This window comes from Thalassophryne amazonica, chromosome 8 (assembly GCF_902500255.1).
Source record: "Thalassophryne amazonica chromosome 8, fThaAma1.1, whole genome shotgun sequence".
NCBI classification, from domain to species: domain Eukaryota; kingdom Metazoa; phylum Chordata; class Actinopteri; order Batrachoidiformes; family Batrachoididae; genus Thalassophryne; species Thalassophryne amazonica.
The window spans coordinates 8,120,379-8,135,680 of NC_047110.1; the positions used below are offsets into that span (position 1 = coordinate 8,120,379).

At 40.9% G+C, this 15,302-nt stretch overlaps 1 protein-coding gene across 1 annotated transcript in view; it reads left to right on the plus strand.

Moving 5' to 3' along the window:
* Positions 1–15,302, plus strand: part of LOC117515238 (aminopeptidase N-like) — an 82,749-nt gene that overhangs the window by 37,125 nt on the left and 30,322 nt on the right. Inside the window, exons 10-15 of the mRNA XM_034175718.1 lie at positions 4,251–4,316; positions 4,465–4,530; positions 5,986–6,158; positions 8,668–8,747; positions 8,828–8,958; positions 9,110–9,165. Coding sequence (XP_034031609.1) covers positions 4,251–4,316; positions 4,465–4,530; positions 5,986–6,158; positions 8,668–8,747; positions 8,828–8,958; positions 9,110–9,165 — 572 coding nt within the window. The remainder of the gene's footprint in view (positions 1–4,250; positions 4,317–4,464; positions 4,531–5,985; positions 6,159–8,667; positions 8,748–8,827; positions 8,959–9,109; positions 9,166–15,302) is intronic.

Genomic DNA, 15,302 nt, shown 5'->3' on the forward strand with positions numbered 1-15,302 from the left:
GCGGTAATGACACCCGGTTACGCCAATCGGAGGTCACTAAAATTAATATTGAATCGGTGTGTAACTTTGCAAAAACAATGTCGGACTCTAGTTTTCTCTGGGCCCCTCCCCAATCGGACTGGGAGTGACATGTTTAGCCGCATGTTCTCCCTGAATTGCTGGCTGTCTGAGTGGTGTCCAAAAAATGAGGTGGGCTTCATAGATAATTGGCAAAGCTTCTGGGGAAAACCTGGTCTTGTTAGGAGAGACGGCATCCATCCCACTTTGGATGGAGCAGCTCTCATTTCTAGAAATCTGGCCAATTTTCTTAAATCCTCCAAACCGTGACTATCCAGGGTTGGGACCAGGAAGCAGAGTTGTAGTCTTACACACCTCTCTGCAGCTTCTCTCCCCCTGCCATCCCCTCATTACCCCATCCCCGTAGAGACGGTGCCTGCTCCCAGACCACCAATAACCAGCAAAAATCTATTTAAGCATAAAAATTCAAAAAGAAAAAATAATATAGCACCTTCAACTGCACCACAGACTAAAACAGTTAAATGTGATCTATTAAACATTAGATCTCTCTCTTCTAAGTCCCTGTTAGTAAATTATATAATAATTGATCAACATATTGATTTATTCTGCCTTACAGAAACCTGGTTACAGCAGGATGAATATGTTAGTTTAAAAGAGTCAACACCCCCGAGTCACACTAACTGCCAGAACGCTCATAGCATGGGCCGAGGCGGAGGATTAGCAGCAATCTTCCACTCCAGCTTATTAATCAAAAACCCAGACAGAGCTTTAATTCATTTGAAAGCTTGACTCTTAGTTTTGTCCATCCAAATTGGAAGTCCCAAAAACCAGTTTTATTTGTTATCTATCGTCCACCTGGTCGTTACTGTGAATTTCTCTGTGAATTTTCGGACCTTTTGTCTGACTTAGTACTTAGCTCAGATAAAATAATTATAGTGGGCGATTTTAACATCTTTATTAGTTGGCTATGTACCACAGGCTTTTAAGGTGGCAGTAATTAAACCATTACTTAAAAAGCCATCACTTGACCCAGCTATCTTAGCTAATTATAGGCCAATCTCCAACCTTCCTTTTCTCTCAAAAATTCTTGAAAGGGTAGTTGTAAAACAGCTAACTGATCATCTGTTTCAGTCAGGGTTTAGAATTCATCATAGTACAGAAACAGCATTAGTGAAGGTTACAAATGATCTTCTTATGGCCTCAGACAGTGGACTCATCTCTGTGCTTGTTCTGTTAGACCTCAGTGCTGCTTTTGATACTGTTTACCATAAAATTTTATTACAGAGATTAGAGCATGCCATAGGTATTAAAGGCACTGCGGTGGTTTGAATCATATTTATCTAATAGATTACAATTTGTTCATGTAAATGGGGAGTCTTCTTCACAGACTAAGGTTAATTATGGAGTTCCACAAGGTTCTGTACTAGGACCAATTTTATTCACTTTATACATGCTTCCCTTAGGCAGTATTATTAGACAGCATTGCTTAAATTTTCATTGTTACGCCGATGATACCCAGCTTTATCTATCCATGAAGCCAGAGGACACACACCAATTAGTTAAACTGCAGGATTGTCTTACAGACATAAAGACATGGATGACCTCTAATTTCCTGCTTTTAAATTCAGATAAAACTGAAGTTATTGTACTTGGCCCCACAAATCTTACAAACATGGTGTCTAACCAGATCCTTACTCTGGATGGCATTACCCTGACCTCTAGTAATACTGTAAGAAATCTTGGAGTCATTTTTGATCAGGATATGTCATTCAATGCGCATATTAAATATGTAGGACTGCTTTTTTGCATTTGCGCAATATCTCTAAAATTAGAAAGGTCTTGTCTCAGAGTGATGCTGAAAAACTAATTCATGCATTTATTTCCTCTAGGCTGGACTACTATTCATTATTATCAGGTTGTCCTAAAAGTTCCCTGAAAAGCCTTCAGTTAATTCAAAATGCTGCAGCTAGAGTACTGACAGGGACTAGAAGGAGAGAGCATATCTCACCCATATTGGCCTCTCTTCATTGGCTTCCTGTTAATTCTAGAATAGAATTTAAAATTCTTCTTCTTACTTATAAGGTTTTGAATAATCAGGTCCCATCTTATCTTAGGGACCTCATAGTACCATATCACCCCAATAGAGCGCTTCGCTCTCAGACTGCAGGCTTACTTGTAGTTCCTAGGGTTTGTAAGAATAGAATGGGAGGCAGAGCCTTCAGCTTTCAGGCTCCTCTCCTGTAGAACCAGCTCCCAATTCAGATCAGGGAGACAGACACCCTCTCTACTTTTAAGATTAGGCTTAAAACTTTCCTTTTTGCTAAAGCTTATAGTTAGGGCTGGATCAGGTGACCCTGAACCATCCCTTAGTTATGCTGCTATAGACTTAGACTGCTGGGGGGTTCCCATGATGCACTGAGTGTTTCTTTCTCCTTTTTGCTCTGTATGCACCACTCTGCATTTAATCATTAGTGATTGATCTCTGCTCCCCTCCACAGCATGTCTTTTTCCTGGTTCTCTCCCTCAGCCCCAACCAGTCCCAGCAGAAGACTGCCCCTCCCTGAGCCTGGTTCTACTAGAGGTTTCCTGTTAAAAGGGAGTTTTTCCTTCCCCCTGTTGCTAAGTGCTTGCTCACAGGGGGTCGTTTTGACCGTTGGGGTTTTTTCGTAATTATTGTATGGCTTTCCCTTACAATATAATGGACCTTGGGGCAACTGTTTGTTGTGATTTGGCGCTATATAAATAAAATTGATTTGATTTAAAATGTGGTATCAATGCACACACACATCACTTAGAATCACGTGTTTTGTGATCCACAAACACAAATTTCTGATTTGTAACTTGTGTGTGGGTTTTTACAAATAAATGTTTATTTGCAAAACGGAAAATTCTGTTTGTGAAGGGTGATTCAGCATTGGTGGATCACCAAACACACACATTCATCACTTTGCTCAGTTACGCAATATTGAGACATTCTCAGTGCAAAACTGCAGTTGAGATCCACAAATGTCAGTCGCTGTTCACGTTATTGGCAGAATTATTGGGGGGCTGAGGGGGAGCTTGGCTCATTACTGGGGGAGCTTAAGCCCCCCCCCCGGCACCGCCACTGCCCCTAATTACAGCCCATTTAACCCCCTGCCACTTTAAGCATTTTTCTGCAGAAAAAAATTCAAATTTAAAGTTTTCAGCTAGTTGACAGTAGGGCTGTACAATATGGCCAAATTATTGTATCTCAATGTTCTCATATAAATATGATATACGATATGACTATGATTTGACACAAAGTGCAGCAAGAGTGAAAATTAAGCATTCTTAAACAAAACAGTAATAATACCACACTCATTTTACACTCATCATAAGGTTAGGATACTATGACCTCCAAAAGTATTGGAACACTTGGAATTTCACACATTTTAATTTGTTTATGCCATTTCAAATACAAGGAATACAAAAAATAAAGATTTCTAAAATGATCTACCTGAAACTCAAACTGAAAGCAAATCTCTAAAACTTGATAAAAACCTGTAAATAATAATCAGTTTTATTGCCACTTTTCTTCAGACAAGTCAGTGGATGGAAACATGAACATTTCCAAGTCACTGAATATGTCTTGGACTTTATTTACATCAAATTATGATGAAATACAAAAGTTTCTTTCACCAAACCATCAAATCTCAGCTTTCATCTCAAATGTACTTTCTGGCAAATTTTCTTAAAAACAAGACCTGAAAATTCAGGTCTTGTTTTTAAGAAAATCCTTCAGTGCAGTGACAAATTGTGCACAGCAGAGATAACAAATGTTCTGTGAAAAATATCTGAAAAAGAATTCAAAAATTGAAAAAGTGGGGAAAAACATGACAACATAACAACAGCAACAAAAAAACTTTGATTAAAGTGCATGAACATTCTTATGAAAAGTCACTTCCAACAGGACTTTGACCTAGAAATTTCTTCCAAGGTAAAAATTTGTGGAATTGGAAACTGGTGTTAGTGGAGGGTGGCGCTCTACAAGCGCTGTGCTCTAGTTAGTTTTAATGCTGACATTCAGTTACTTTTTGGTAGAAGTAACTGGTTACTATAACTAATTAGGTTTTTTTGTCAAGGAGCATATCTAACGACTAGACTAGAGTTCAGTCTTCCTCAAGTTACTGCATTATATCTCTCTCTCTCACACACACACACACTGTGGTGGTGGTGGTGACCGCCCGCTCTGAGCCTTCGCCTCTCTGCAGGGTGCAGCAGTGCTGAGGATGCTGTCTGATTTCCTTTCAGAGCCTGTCTTTGTCCAGGGACTCTCCGTAAGTATTTGTATATATTGTTTTTAGTACAAATCCTGCTGTCAGGGTGGATCTAAAGCTGAGCTGCATTCCAATCTTATTGCACAGACTTCTTGACAAACTAATGATGAGAGGTCCTGACCTTTGGATTGTTTTGTTTTTGTCTCAGAGGTACCTGAAACAGTTTGCCTACAGCAACACAGAGGGAAAAGATTTGTGGGACAATCTACAAAAGGTAAGCTGTGTTCGAGTTAATTCTGTTTTTAAATCTGAAGAAACAGCTGGAAGACCACACTGTAATCTTTCTCAGATTTGGAAAAACAGAGGTATATATCCTGTAAAATGCCCGGAAATGAGCGGTGGTGGGTGCAGAAAGAAGTATTTGAAGCTTCTGCTGCTTTTTGTTGTTGTGAGCCTACGAGATGACAGTGATGACAGTGTCTCTATTTAAAGGGTTCAAAGCAAACTGATCGCAGTGGTCTTTGAACCCTATTTTTGAAAATAGATGCCATCTCACAACCATCCCTTCGATGTCTGTCCCTTGATTGATTCCGGGACAGGGTGGTGGATGTGTAGAAAATCTACATCCAGAGTCAATCTAGAGACGCCTGTGCTTGGATTTGTTTAACGTGGGAATGTAGTTGTACATCGGTGCATCGGTCAGGAGGAGACAGCTCTCAAAAACTGTGTCACTGTGCAAGAAGGAGACACGTGAGGGAAGCCATCAACTCATCCATGACAACTCTGTAAGAGTCATACTGTTGTGAATGTGATTTGATAAACTTCATGGTGCCACTTTTGTCTGTTGTACCACCGATCACAGATTCACAGTTGATCAGAGGGTGATTTCAGCTGCAGGAATTAAAGGAAAATGCTTCAGAAAATGTGCAGATTTCCATCGATAAATGAAAATAGTATGTTCAAATTCTGTACTGTTTTGGACACCGAAAGCCTCCTAAGCAGCAGAGTGCATGATGGCCTCATCTAAGCATTTGGTGGTTTGGAGACACTGGGTTTTGCATCTGACACATTCACTAATCTGATTGCACACACAGATGGAGGTGCAGCTACAAAACTCTCCACAAATATTTCAAAACTATTCTGTGATGATAGTGGCCCATGAGAAGCCAAAGCTTTTCAAATTGTCTTCAGGAAAAGGCCTGAATTCAGAACATAAGCTCCATCTTGGCCTTTCGGTGCAAATGTCAGTGCACGTTAACAAGAATAACTTGTGAATTTAGTTCCACAAAAGAGTATCACATAACAGCATAAATACGAACCTTTAACAACTTCAGACTCGTTTGAAAAGTGGTGAAATCCTGTTTATCCAGTTTTTTAAACTGTCTTTGCTTTTTAATAAAACATAACTATCAGTAAGCTGTGTAAAGAATGTTAGATGCTGCACGATGCATGATGGGAAAAGGCCAAACAGCACAGCAGTTGATTGGAAGTTAAAGTGAGAGTCAGAAATGCATGAAACAACATGGAGAAAAGAAGCCATGTATTCTTCATTGTGTTTTGGAGCCACCTGTGAGAGGTTTGGCTGACCCCGCTCACTGGATCCAAACAAAGTGCTGTTTGAGAGATGCTGTTCTTTTAATTTTAAAATCTCTGTATGTTGTGTTGAACCCAAATAAATGTTGACTGTGCTTCATCCTATCCATAAATGCTTCACTGTCTTTGACAACAGGTTGTTGAATCGAATGGTGTATTACTTCCTCGTCATGTTGGGGACATCATGAACCGCTGGGTGCTCCAGATGGGCTTCCCTGTGGTTACCATAGATACATCCACAGGCATTGTATCCCAGAGGCACTTTCTGCTTGACCCAGATTCTAAAGTCACAGTCAAATCGCCTTACAAGTAAGCAGGGCTGATCCATCACTTAGCTTCAAACAGTTTGAAAAGGTTTTCTTTTGCTTCAAGGAATCTGCATCAAGAAATCAGATTTTCTGTCTTAAAAAGAAAGTACAGTAACATCACCCCTCACGTATATATATACACACACACACGAGTATATTAGATTTTCAGTATGAATACAGACCGTGAAAGCGGGGCCTCACGATCTTTCTGACCTTTTTTGAGTTTCAAGCTGGAGGTGTCAGAAAAGTTACTTCGGTAACTATGGTTTATATATATATAAATAAGTATTGAAACATCACCATTTTTCTCAAATATATTTCTAAAAACGAAAATTTGACATGAAATTTTCTCCAAATGTTGGTAACAACCCAGGTAATTCACAAATAAGAAGAATTCGAACTATACATTTCCATGAGTTAACTTTTGTGTAATAAAGTGAAATCACATAGGAAAAAAGTATTGAACACCTGATGCAAAGAGACATGCACAGCCAAGACACCGTCTTAAATCTGTCAGTAATTAGAAATCACTCCTGCCCCTTGTCAGTGCAAATTAATATCAGCTGGTTCAGTCAAATGATGGTTACAAAAAGGCCTCTGCTTTCCAAGGTGTCACACAAGAAACATCTCATGATGATTAAAACAAAGAGCTCTGTCAACCTTGCTGTTGCAAATCATACTGATGGCATTGGTTAGGGCCCCTTCATACATGGCATGAATGAGGCTAAATGGTGCATGAAGGAGGAATTGCATGCCATTCGTGACACAGAGCTGCCTCTAATGCCTCGTACACCTGTCACCACAGCCACTCGTGTACACCAACAGTGGAAAGACAGAGCGTGCCCTGTGAGTGCTCATTCGATCCCTCTACCTGTTCGAGTGTGTTTAATCCCTCTACATGTTCAAGTGTGGTACCTGGAATTTGGCTGGCAAGTGCCAGGCTGTGAAATTTGTCTAAGTGCCCCACAAGTAACCTAGCAACACACATGTGGCATGCCAGTGGGTCAGCTCCCTCCTCAACACGTGGCATGCGTGTATCGCATGTGTGTGTCATGCTCCCCTGCAACACATGTGGCGTGCAGGTCTTTTGCGCCCCCAGGCACCCCCACAACACGTGGTGTGCATTTGTTTCACCCCCCCCCCCCGACACACACACAAAAAACACGTGGCATGCGGGGAGAGCACACTTGCATGAAATGCTTATATGTATGTACAGAAATTATCACATGGGAACCAGCCGCACACAGCACAGCGAGGTGCCACTCAGCTGATCTTCCCAGCCACACACTGACAGCTAGAAATGACGGTTCAGTGCACACGACGTGTTACATTAGAAACACCAAGACCACAGCCAGAACAGGTATATGAATAATTACTACAATAACTACATACACAATTACATAACAAATAACTAAAAAAAAAAAGATCACAGAGCAAAGAAAAGGAGAGTGACACTTTGTTCTGTGGGCAGAACGGACAGATGAGAAGCTTAAGCACTGTTACAGCGAAGAGCCAGCAAAGATCATTGGGGTGCACCAATACAGGAGCTGTATTGGTGCACAGAATCTTATGTGGCACTTCAAAAGGCCACTGAGCTCATATATGCTACTGCCACAGTAATCCTTGACACACAAGGGCATCATGAGAGACAGGTCCATGATAGAGAAGTACAACAAGATGTCCATAGTTGAGGCCCTGGAAACTGCCAAACTCTGGCTATTTGGCTGAAGAGATACACAAGAGAAGCAGAGGCCAAGAAAATACACGGCCTGTTTTCTAATGACCCATCCAGGGTGTGGTCCCAGCTGAAGGAGGAAACAGAAGTACAAGAACAGAACTGCACAGAACTGAGACTGAGCAGTGCTGGCTGACAGCAACATCAGAAAGAAGGACCATGAGAAAACACACACAAGGACTGAAGGGCCAACTGGGGCAGATGTGGAAGATAAAGTCCAAAGTGGTCCCAGTAGTAACAGGAGCACTAGAAGCTGTAACCCCAAAATTGGAAGAGTGGCTCCAGCAGATTCCAGCCACAGCAGAGGTCTCTGTCCAGAATGGAGACAGTAATAATAATTTTACAACTAAAATGTTTAAGTCAGTGTTATTCTGGGACTAAGTTTAATTGATGAGCCAGTATGTTTAACATTTGTAATGTAGGTAGATAATTTTAAAAGTAGCTCCCCTGGTCTAAACTCACGGACTGATTTCTTATGGGGACAGTGATTCAACACAAATGCAGATCTGTACACTTTTGCTTTTAGGTTCATATTTCAGTAAAAAAAAGGCACATTAACCAATTCCATTTATGCTTCTAAAGTTTCTGTGTGGCATTAATGGGGTTGTTTGCTTCAACTGGCTGGGTTGTTGTCTCTGTTTGACTCTTATACAGACAGCAGGCTGTTCCAGTAAGGCCAGACAGAGGGACCCCCACGCAGAGAACAACCACAAATGAAAACTGTCACCTCATCATGTTTTTCATGATTGGCATTTAGAATTTTGTTTTCCCCCAGCTATGAATGGTTTGTTCCACTCAGATGGATGACGTCAGTTGAGGTCCAGAAGAACATCTGGTGGCTCCTGGAAAAGACAGGTATGGAATAAAGTGAATGGCAACAGATTCATAAGATTGTATGTGTTTCTCATAACATATTTCCTGTTTATGGCACTCAGTGGAAAATGAGGACATGAAGAGTGGGGGTTTGTGGATTCTGGCCAACACTAATGTGACTGGTTACTACAGGGTAAACTATGACCTTGGGAACTGGGAGAGACTTCTCACCCAGCTAGATACAGATCATCAGGTACAGAGAAACCCGCGATGGTGTGTCACACAATGATTTTGGCCGAGGGCTGCTGCTTCTCTATTTTTGTGTTTAAATTTGAACAGTTTTCATTATTTTTTAATTTTCGAATCATGATTTATAAATGAGCAAATATTTGTTTCCATCATAGGTAATTCCGCTGATAAACAGAGCTCAGCTTGTGGATGATGCTTTCAGCTTGGCCAGGTAGGTCAACTGACGTGCCTGCACTTTTGCAGTTCCATTAATTTTCTGTATTATACATTGTTTCTCATAGAATTAAGACCCCTGCCCCCATCATCATGTACTTACTCAGTTATGTAATCCTACCACAGTCCTGCAAAAATTAAAGGGTGATTCTTTAACTACGGGCACAATTTCCACCAAACCATTGCCTTACAATATAAAGCACCTTGGGGCAACTGTTTGTTGTGATTTGGCGCTATATACATGTGCTCTGATGTCACTGTTTATCTCCATAGAAACTACCCAAACAATCTTTCATACAAACTGTTTAGGGACATTACAGTGTTGTGGTGGAAATTATGGCAATAGTGTGGGACACCTACATTTTGTTTAAAAAAATCACAACAGTTGTATGACATTGAATACCCTATTATGTTTTGATTATTTTACTGATATTTTATTCAGAGATATTTTAAAACATTAGAAAAAATGTTTCTTTACCATTCATTTTTATCATTGAAGATCAAAAGTCTGGGTGTGGGACAAGCACAAAACGGCAATATTTGCATATAATGATGCTGAAAAAAGGTGAAAAAGTCATCATAGACTACTAGAACAAATTTCTTAACACACTTTCATTGTAAAGATAACTATAAAAATGTGAAATTTCCCCTTTTTTCTGTTTTTCATACAATATGATCAAAGTAATAATAATAAGTGCCCGTAGTCTAAGAATCACCCTAAAGTGTTGCCACTGTATTTTTCGTGAGTGTAGATCAGATATTGACTATTAATTTTGTGTCATCATGAGAACATCAGTAATCCTTTGTCATAGTGACATAAAATAATGCTAAAATTATTTATGAACAAGACCAGTCAGAGATGTCTGACGTCCTCCAATCTGGATCCGGATAACCTCCAAAATTCAGTGGAGTCTTCAATGCCCTAATATCTGTCTGTGGTGCAAATTCGGTGAGAATATGTGAAGTAGTTCTGACGTAATCCTTTAAAGCGTATTTGAAGTGAAATCTTGATCCAGAATCCGGATCACCTCCAAAATGTAATGGTGTCTTTCATGGCCTAATATGTATCATTGTTGAAAATTTCATCACAATCTGTGCAGTAGTTTTGATGTAATCCTACAGATAAATCAAATCAATTTTATTTATATAGCGCCAAATCACAACAAACAGTTGCCCCAAGGCGCTTTATATTGTAAGGCAAGGCCATACAATAATTACAGAAAAACCCCAATGGTCAAAACGACCCCCTGTGAGCAAGCACTTGGCGACAGTGGGAAGGAAAAACTCCCTTTTAACAGGAAGAATCCTCCAGCAGAACCAGGCTCAGGGAGGGGCAGTCTTCTGCTGGGACTGGTTGGGGCTGAGGGAGAGAACCAAGAAAAAGACATGCTGTGGAGGGGAGCAGAGATCAATCACTAATGATTAAATGCAGAGTGGTGCATACAGAGCAAAAAGAGAAAGAAACACTCAGTCCATCATGGGAACCCCCCAGCAGTCTAAGTCTATAGCAGCATAACTAAGGGATGGTTCAGGGTCACCTGATCCAGCCCTAACTATAAGCTTTAGCAAAAACGAAAATTTTAAGCCTAATCTTAAAAGTAGAGAGGGTGTCTGTCTCCCTGATCTGAATTGGGAGCTGGTTCCACAGGAGAGGAGCCTGAAAGCTGAAGGCTCTGCCTCCCATTCTATTCTTACAAACCCTAGGAACTATAAGTAAGCCTGCAGTCAGAGCGAAGCGCTCTATTGGGGTGGTATGGTACTATGAGGTCCCTAAGATAAGCTGGGACCTGATTATTCAAAACCTTATAAGTAAGAAGAAGAATTTTAAATTCTATTCTAGAATTAACAGGAAGCCAATGAAGAGAGGCCAGTATGGGTGAGATATGCTCTCTCCTTCTAGTCCCTGTCAGTACTCTAGCTGCAGCATTTTGAATTACTGAAGGCTTTTCAGGGAACTTTTAGGACAACCTGATAATAATGAATTACAATAGTCCAGCCTAGAGGAAATAAATGCATGACTTAGTTTTTCAGCATCACTCTGAGACAAGACCTTTCTAATTTTAGAGATATTGCGCAAATGCAAAAAAGCAGTCCTACATATTTGTTTAATATGCGCATTGAATGACATATCCTGATCAAAAATGACTCCAAGATTTCTCACAGTATTACTAGAGGTCAGGGTAATGCCATCCAGAGTAAGGAGGTCATCCATGTCTTTATGTCTGTAAGACATTCCTGCAGTTTAGCTAATTGGTGTGTGTCCTCTGGCTTCATGGATAGATAAAGCTGGGTATCATCTGCATAACAATGAAAATTTAAGCAATGCTGTCTAATAATACTGCCTAAGGGAAACATGTATAAAGTGAATAAAATTGGTCCTAGCACAGAACCTTGTGGAACTCCATAATTAACCTTAGTCTGTGAAGAAGATTCCCCATTTACATGAACAAATTGTAATCTATTAGATAAATATGATTCAAACCACCGCAGCGCAGTGCCTTTAATACCTATGGCATGCTCTAATCTCTGTAATAAAAGTTTATGGCCAACAGTATCGAAAGCAGCACTGAGGTCTAACAGAACAAGCACAGAGATGAGTTCACTGTCTGAGGCCATAAGAAGATCATTTGTAACCTTCACTAATGCTGTTTCTGTACTATGATGAATTCTAAAACCTGACTGAAACTCTTCAAATAGACCATTCCTCTGCAGATGATCAGTTAGCTGTTTTGCAACTACCCTTTCAAGAATTTTTGAGAGAAAAGGAAGGTTGGAGATTGGCCTATAATTAGCTAAGATAGCTGGGTCAAGTGATGGCTTTTTAAGTAATGGTTTAATTACTGCCACCTTAAAAGCCTGTGGTACATAGCCAACTAATAAAGATAGATTGATCATATTTAAGATCGAAGCATTAATTAATGGTAGGGCTTCCTTGAGCAGTCTGGTAGGAATGGGGTCTAATAGACATGTTGATGGTTTGGAGGAAGTAACTAATGAAAATAACTCAGACAGAACAATCGGAGATAAAGAGTCTAACCAAATACCGGCATCACTGAAAGCAGCCAAAGATAATGATATGTCTTTGGGATGGTTATGAGTAATTTTTTCTCTAATAGTTAAAATTTTATTAGCAAAGAAAGTCATGAAGTCATTACTAGTTAAAGTTAAAGGAATACTCGGCTCAATAGAGCTCTGACTCTGTCAGCCTGGCTACAGTGCTGAAAAGAAACCTGGGGTTGTTCTTATTTTATTCAATTAGTGATTAGTAAGATGTCCTAGCTTTACGGAGGGCTTTTTTATAGAGCAAGACTCTTTTTCCAGGCTAAGTGAAGATCTTCTAAATTAGTGAGACGCCATTTCCTCTCCAACTTACGGGTTATCTGCTTTAAGCTGCGAGTTTGTGAGTTATACCACGGAGTCAGGCACTTCTGATTTAAGGCTCTCTTTTTCAGAGGAGCTACAGCATCCAAAGTTGTCTTCAATGAGGATGTAAAACTATTGACAAGATACTCTATCTCACTCACAGAGTTTAGGTAGCTACTCTGCACTGTGTTGGTATATGGCATTAGAGAACATAAAGAAGGAATCATATCCTTAAACCTAGTTACAGCGCTTTCTGAAAGACTTCTAGTGTAATGAAACTTATTCCCCACTGCTGGGTAGTCCATCAGAGTAAATGTAAATGTTATTAAGAAATGATCAGACAGAAGGGAGTTTTCAGGGAATACTGTTAAGTCTTCAATTTCCATACCATAAGTCAGAACAAGATCTAAAGTATGATTAAAGTGGTGGGTGGACTCATTTACATTTTGAGCAAAGCCAATTGAGTCTAATAATAGATTAAATGCAGTGTTGAGGCTGTCATTCTCAGCATCTGTGTGGATGTTAAAATCGATCGCCCACTATAATTATCTTATCTGAGCTAAGCACTAAGTCAGGCAAAAGGTCTGAAAATTCACAGAGAAACTCACAGTAACGACCAGGTGGACGATAGATAACAACAAATAAAACTGGTTTTTGGGACTTCCAATATGGATGAACAAGACTAAGTCAAGCTTTCAAATGAATTAAAGCTCTGTCTGGGTTTTGGATTAATTAATAAGCTGGAATGGAAGATTGCTGCTAATCCTCCGCCTCGGCCCATGCTACGAGCGTTCTGGCAGTTAGTGTGACTCGGGGGTGTTGACTCATTTAAACTAACATATTCATCCTGCTGTAACCAGGTTTCTGTAAGGCAGAATAAATCAATATGTTGATCAATTATTATATCATTTACTAACAGGGACTTAGAAGAGAGAGACCTAATGTTTAATAGACCACATTTAACTGTTTTAGTCTGTGGTGCAGTTGAAGGTGCTATATTATTTTTTCTTTTTGAATTTTTATGCTTAAATAGATTTTTGCTGATTATTGGTGGTCTGGGAGCAGGCACCGTCTCTACGGGGATGGGGTAATGAGGGGATGGCAGGGGGAGAGAAGCTGCAGAGAGGTGTGTAAGACTACAACTCTGCTTCCTGGTCCCAACCCTGGATAGTCACGGTTTGGAGGATTTAAGAAAATTGGCCAGATTTCTAGAAATGAGAGCTGCTCCATCCAAAGTGGGATGGATGCCGTCTGTCCTAACAAGACCAGGTTTTCCCCAGAAGCTTTGCCAATTATTTATGAAGCCCACCTCATTTTTTGGACACCACTCAGACAGCCAGCAATTCAAGGAGAACATGCGGCTAAACATGTCACTCCCGGTCCGATTGGGGAGGGGCCCAGAGAAAACTAGAGTCCGACATTGTTTTTGCAAAGTTACACACCGATTCAATATTAATTTTAGTGACCTCCAATTGGCGTAACCGGGTGTCATTACTGCCGACGTGAATTACAATCTTACCAAATTTACACTTAGCCTTAGCCAGCAGTTTCAAATTTCCTTCAATGTCGCCTGCTCTGGCCCCCGGAAGACAATTGACTATGGTTGCTGGTGTCGCTAACTTCACATTTCTCAAAACAGAGTCGCCAATAACCAGAGTTTGATCCTTGGCAGGTGTGTCGCCGAGTGGGGAAAAACGGTTAGAGATGTGAACGGGTTGGTGGTGTACACAAGGCTTCTGTTTAGGACTACGCTTCCTCCTCACAGTCACCCAGTCGGCCTGCTTTCCCGGCTGCTCGGGATCTGCTGGAAAGGAACTAACGGCGGCTAAGCTACCTTGGTCCGCACTGACTACAGGGGCCTGGCTAGCTGTAGGATATTCCAAGGTGCGGAGCCGAGTCTCCAATTCACCCAGCCTGGCCTCCAAAGCTACGAATAAGCTACACTTATTACAAGTACCATTACTGCTAAAGGAGGCCGAGGAATAACTAAACATTTCACACCCAGAGCAGAAAAGTGCGGGAGAGACAGGAGAAGCCGCCATGCTAAACCGGCTAAGAGCTAGTAGCGGCGCTAAGCTAGCTGATTCCTAAAAACACACAAAGTGAATAATGTGTAAATAATTTAGAGGTGATTCAACAGAGGGAGTGCCTTAGTTAAGGCACGTGAAGATTACATTGAAACAAATCGTTATCTAGATCAATCTAACTGCGCAGATTAAACAGCTAACAGATACAGCAAAACACCAACTCAGCCACATGGGGTGTGCAGCCAGTACATTCTGAGTGCCGGTCCCAAGCCCGGATAAATGAGGAGGGTTGCGTCAGGAAGGGCATCCGGCGTAAAACAAGCCAACCCAACTATGCAGACTCAGAATCGAATTCCCATACCGGATCGGTCGCGGCCCGGGTTAACAACGTCCGCCACCGGTGCTATTGCCCAACAGGGTGCCGGTGGAAATTGGGCTACTGCTGGGCGAAGACGATGAAGAAGAGGAGGAAAATGTTGCCACGAACAGCGGGAGAAGAAGAAAACTAGAAGGGTGGAAATGAGAGTGGGGACTTTGAATGTTGGTAGTATGACTGGTAAAGGGAGAGAGCTGGCTGATATGATGGAGAGGAGAAAGGTAGACATATTGTGTGTGCAAGAGACCAAGTGGAAGGGAAGTAAGAGCAGGAGCATCGGCGGTGGGTACAAGTTGTTGTACCATGATGAGGACAGGAAGAGAAATGGTGTTGGGGTCATTTTAAAGGAAGAGTATGTTAAAAGTGTGT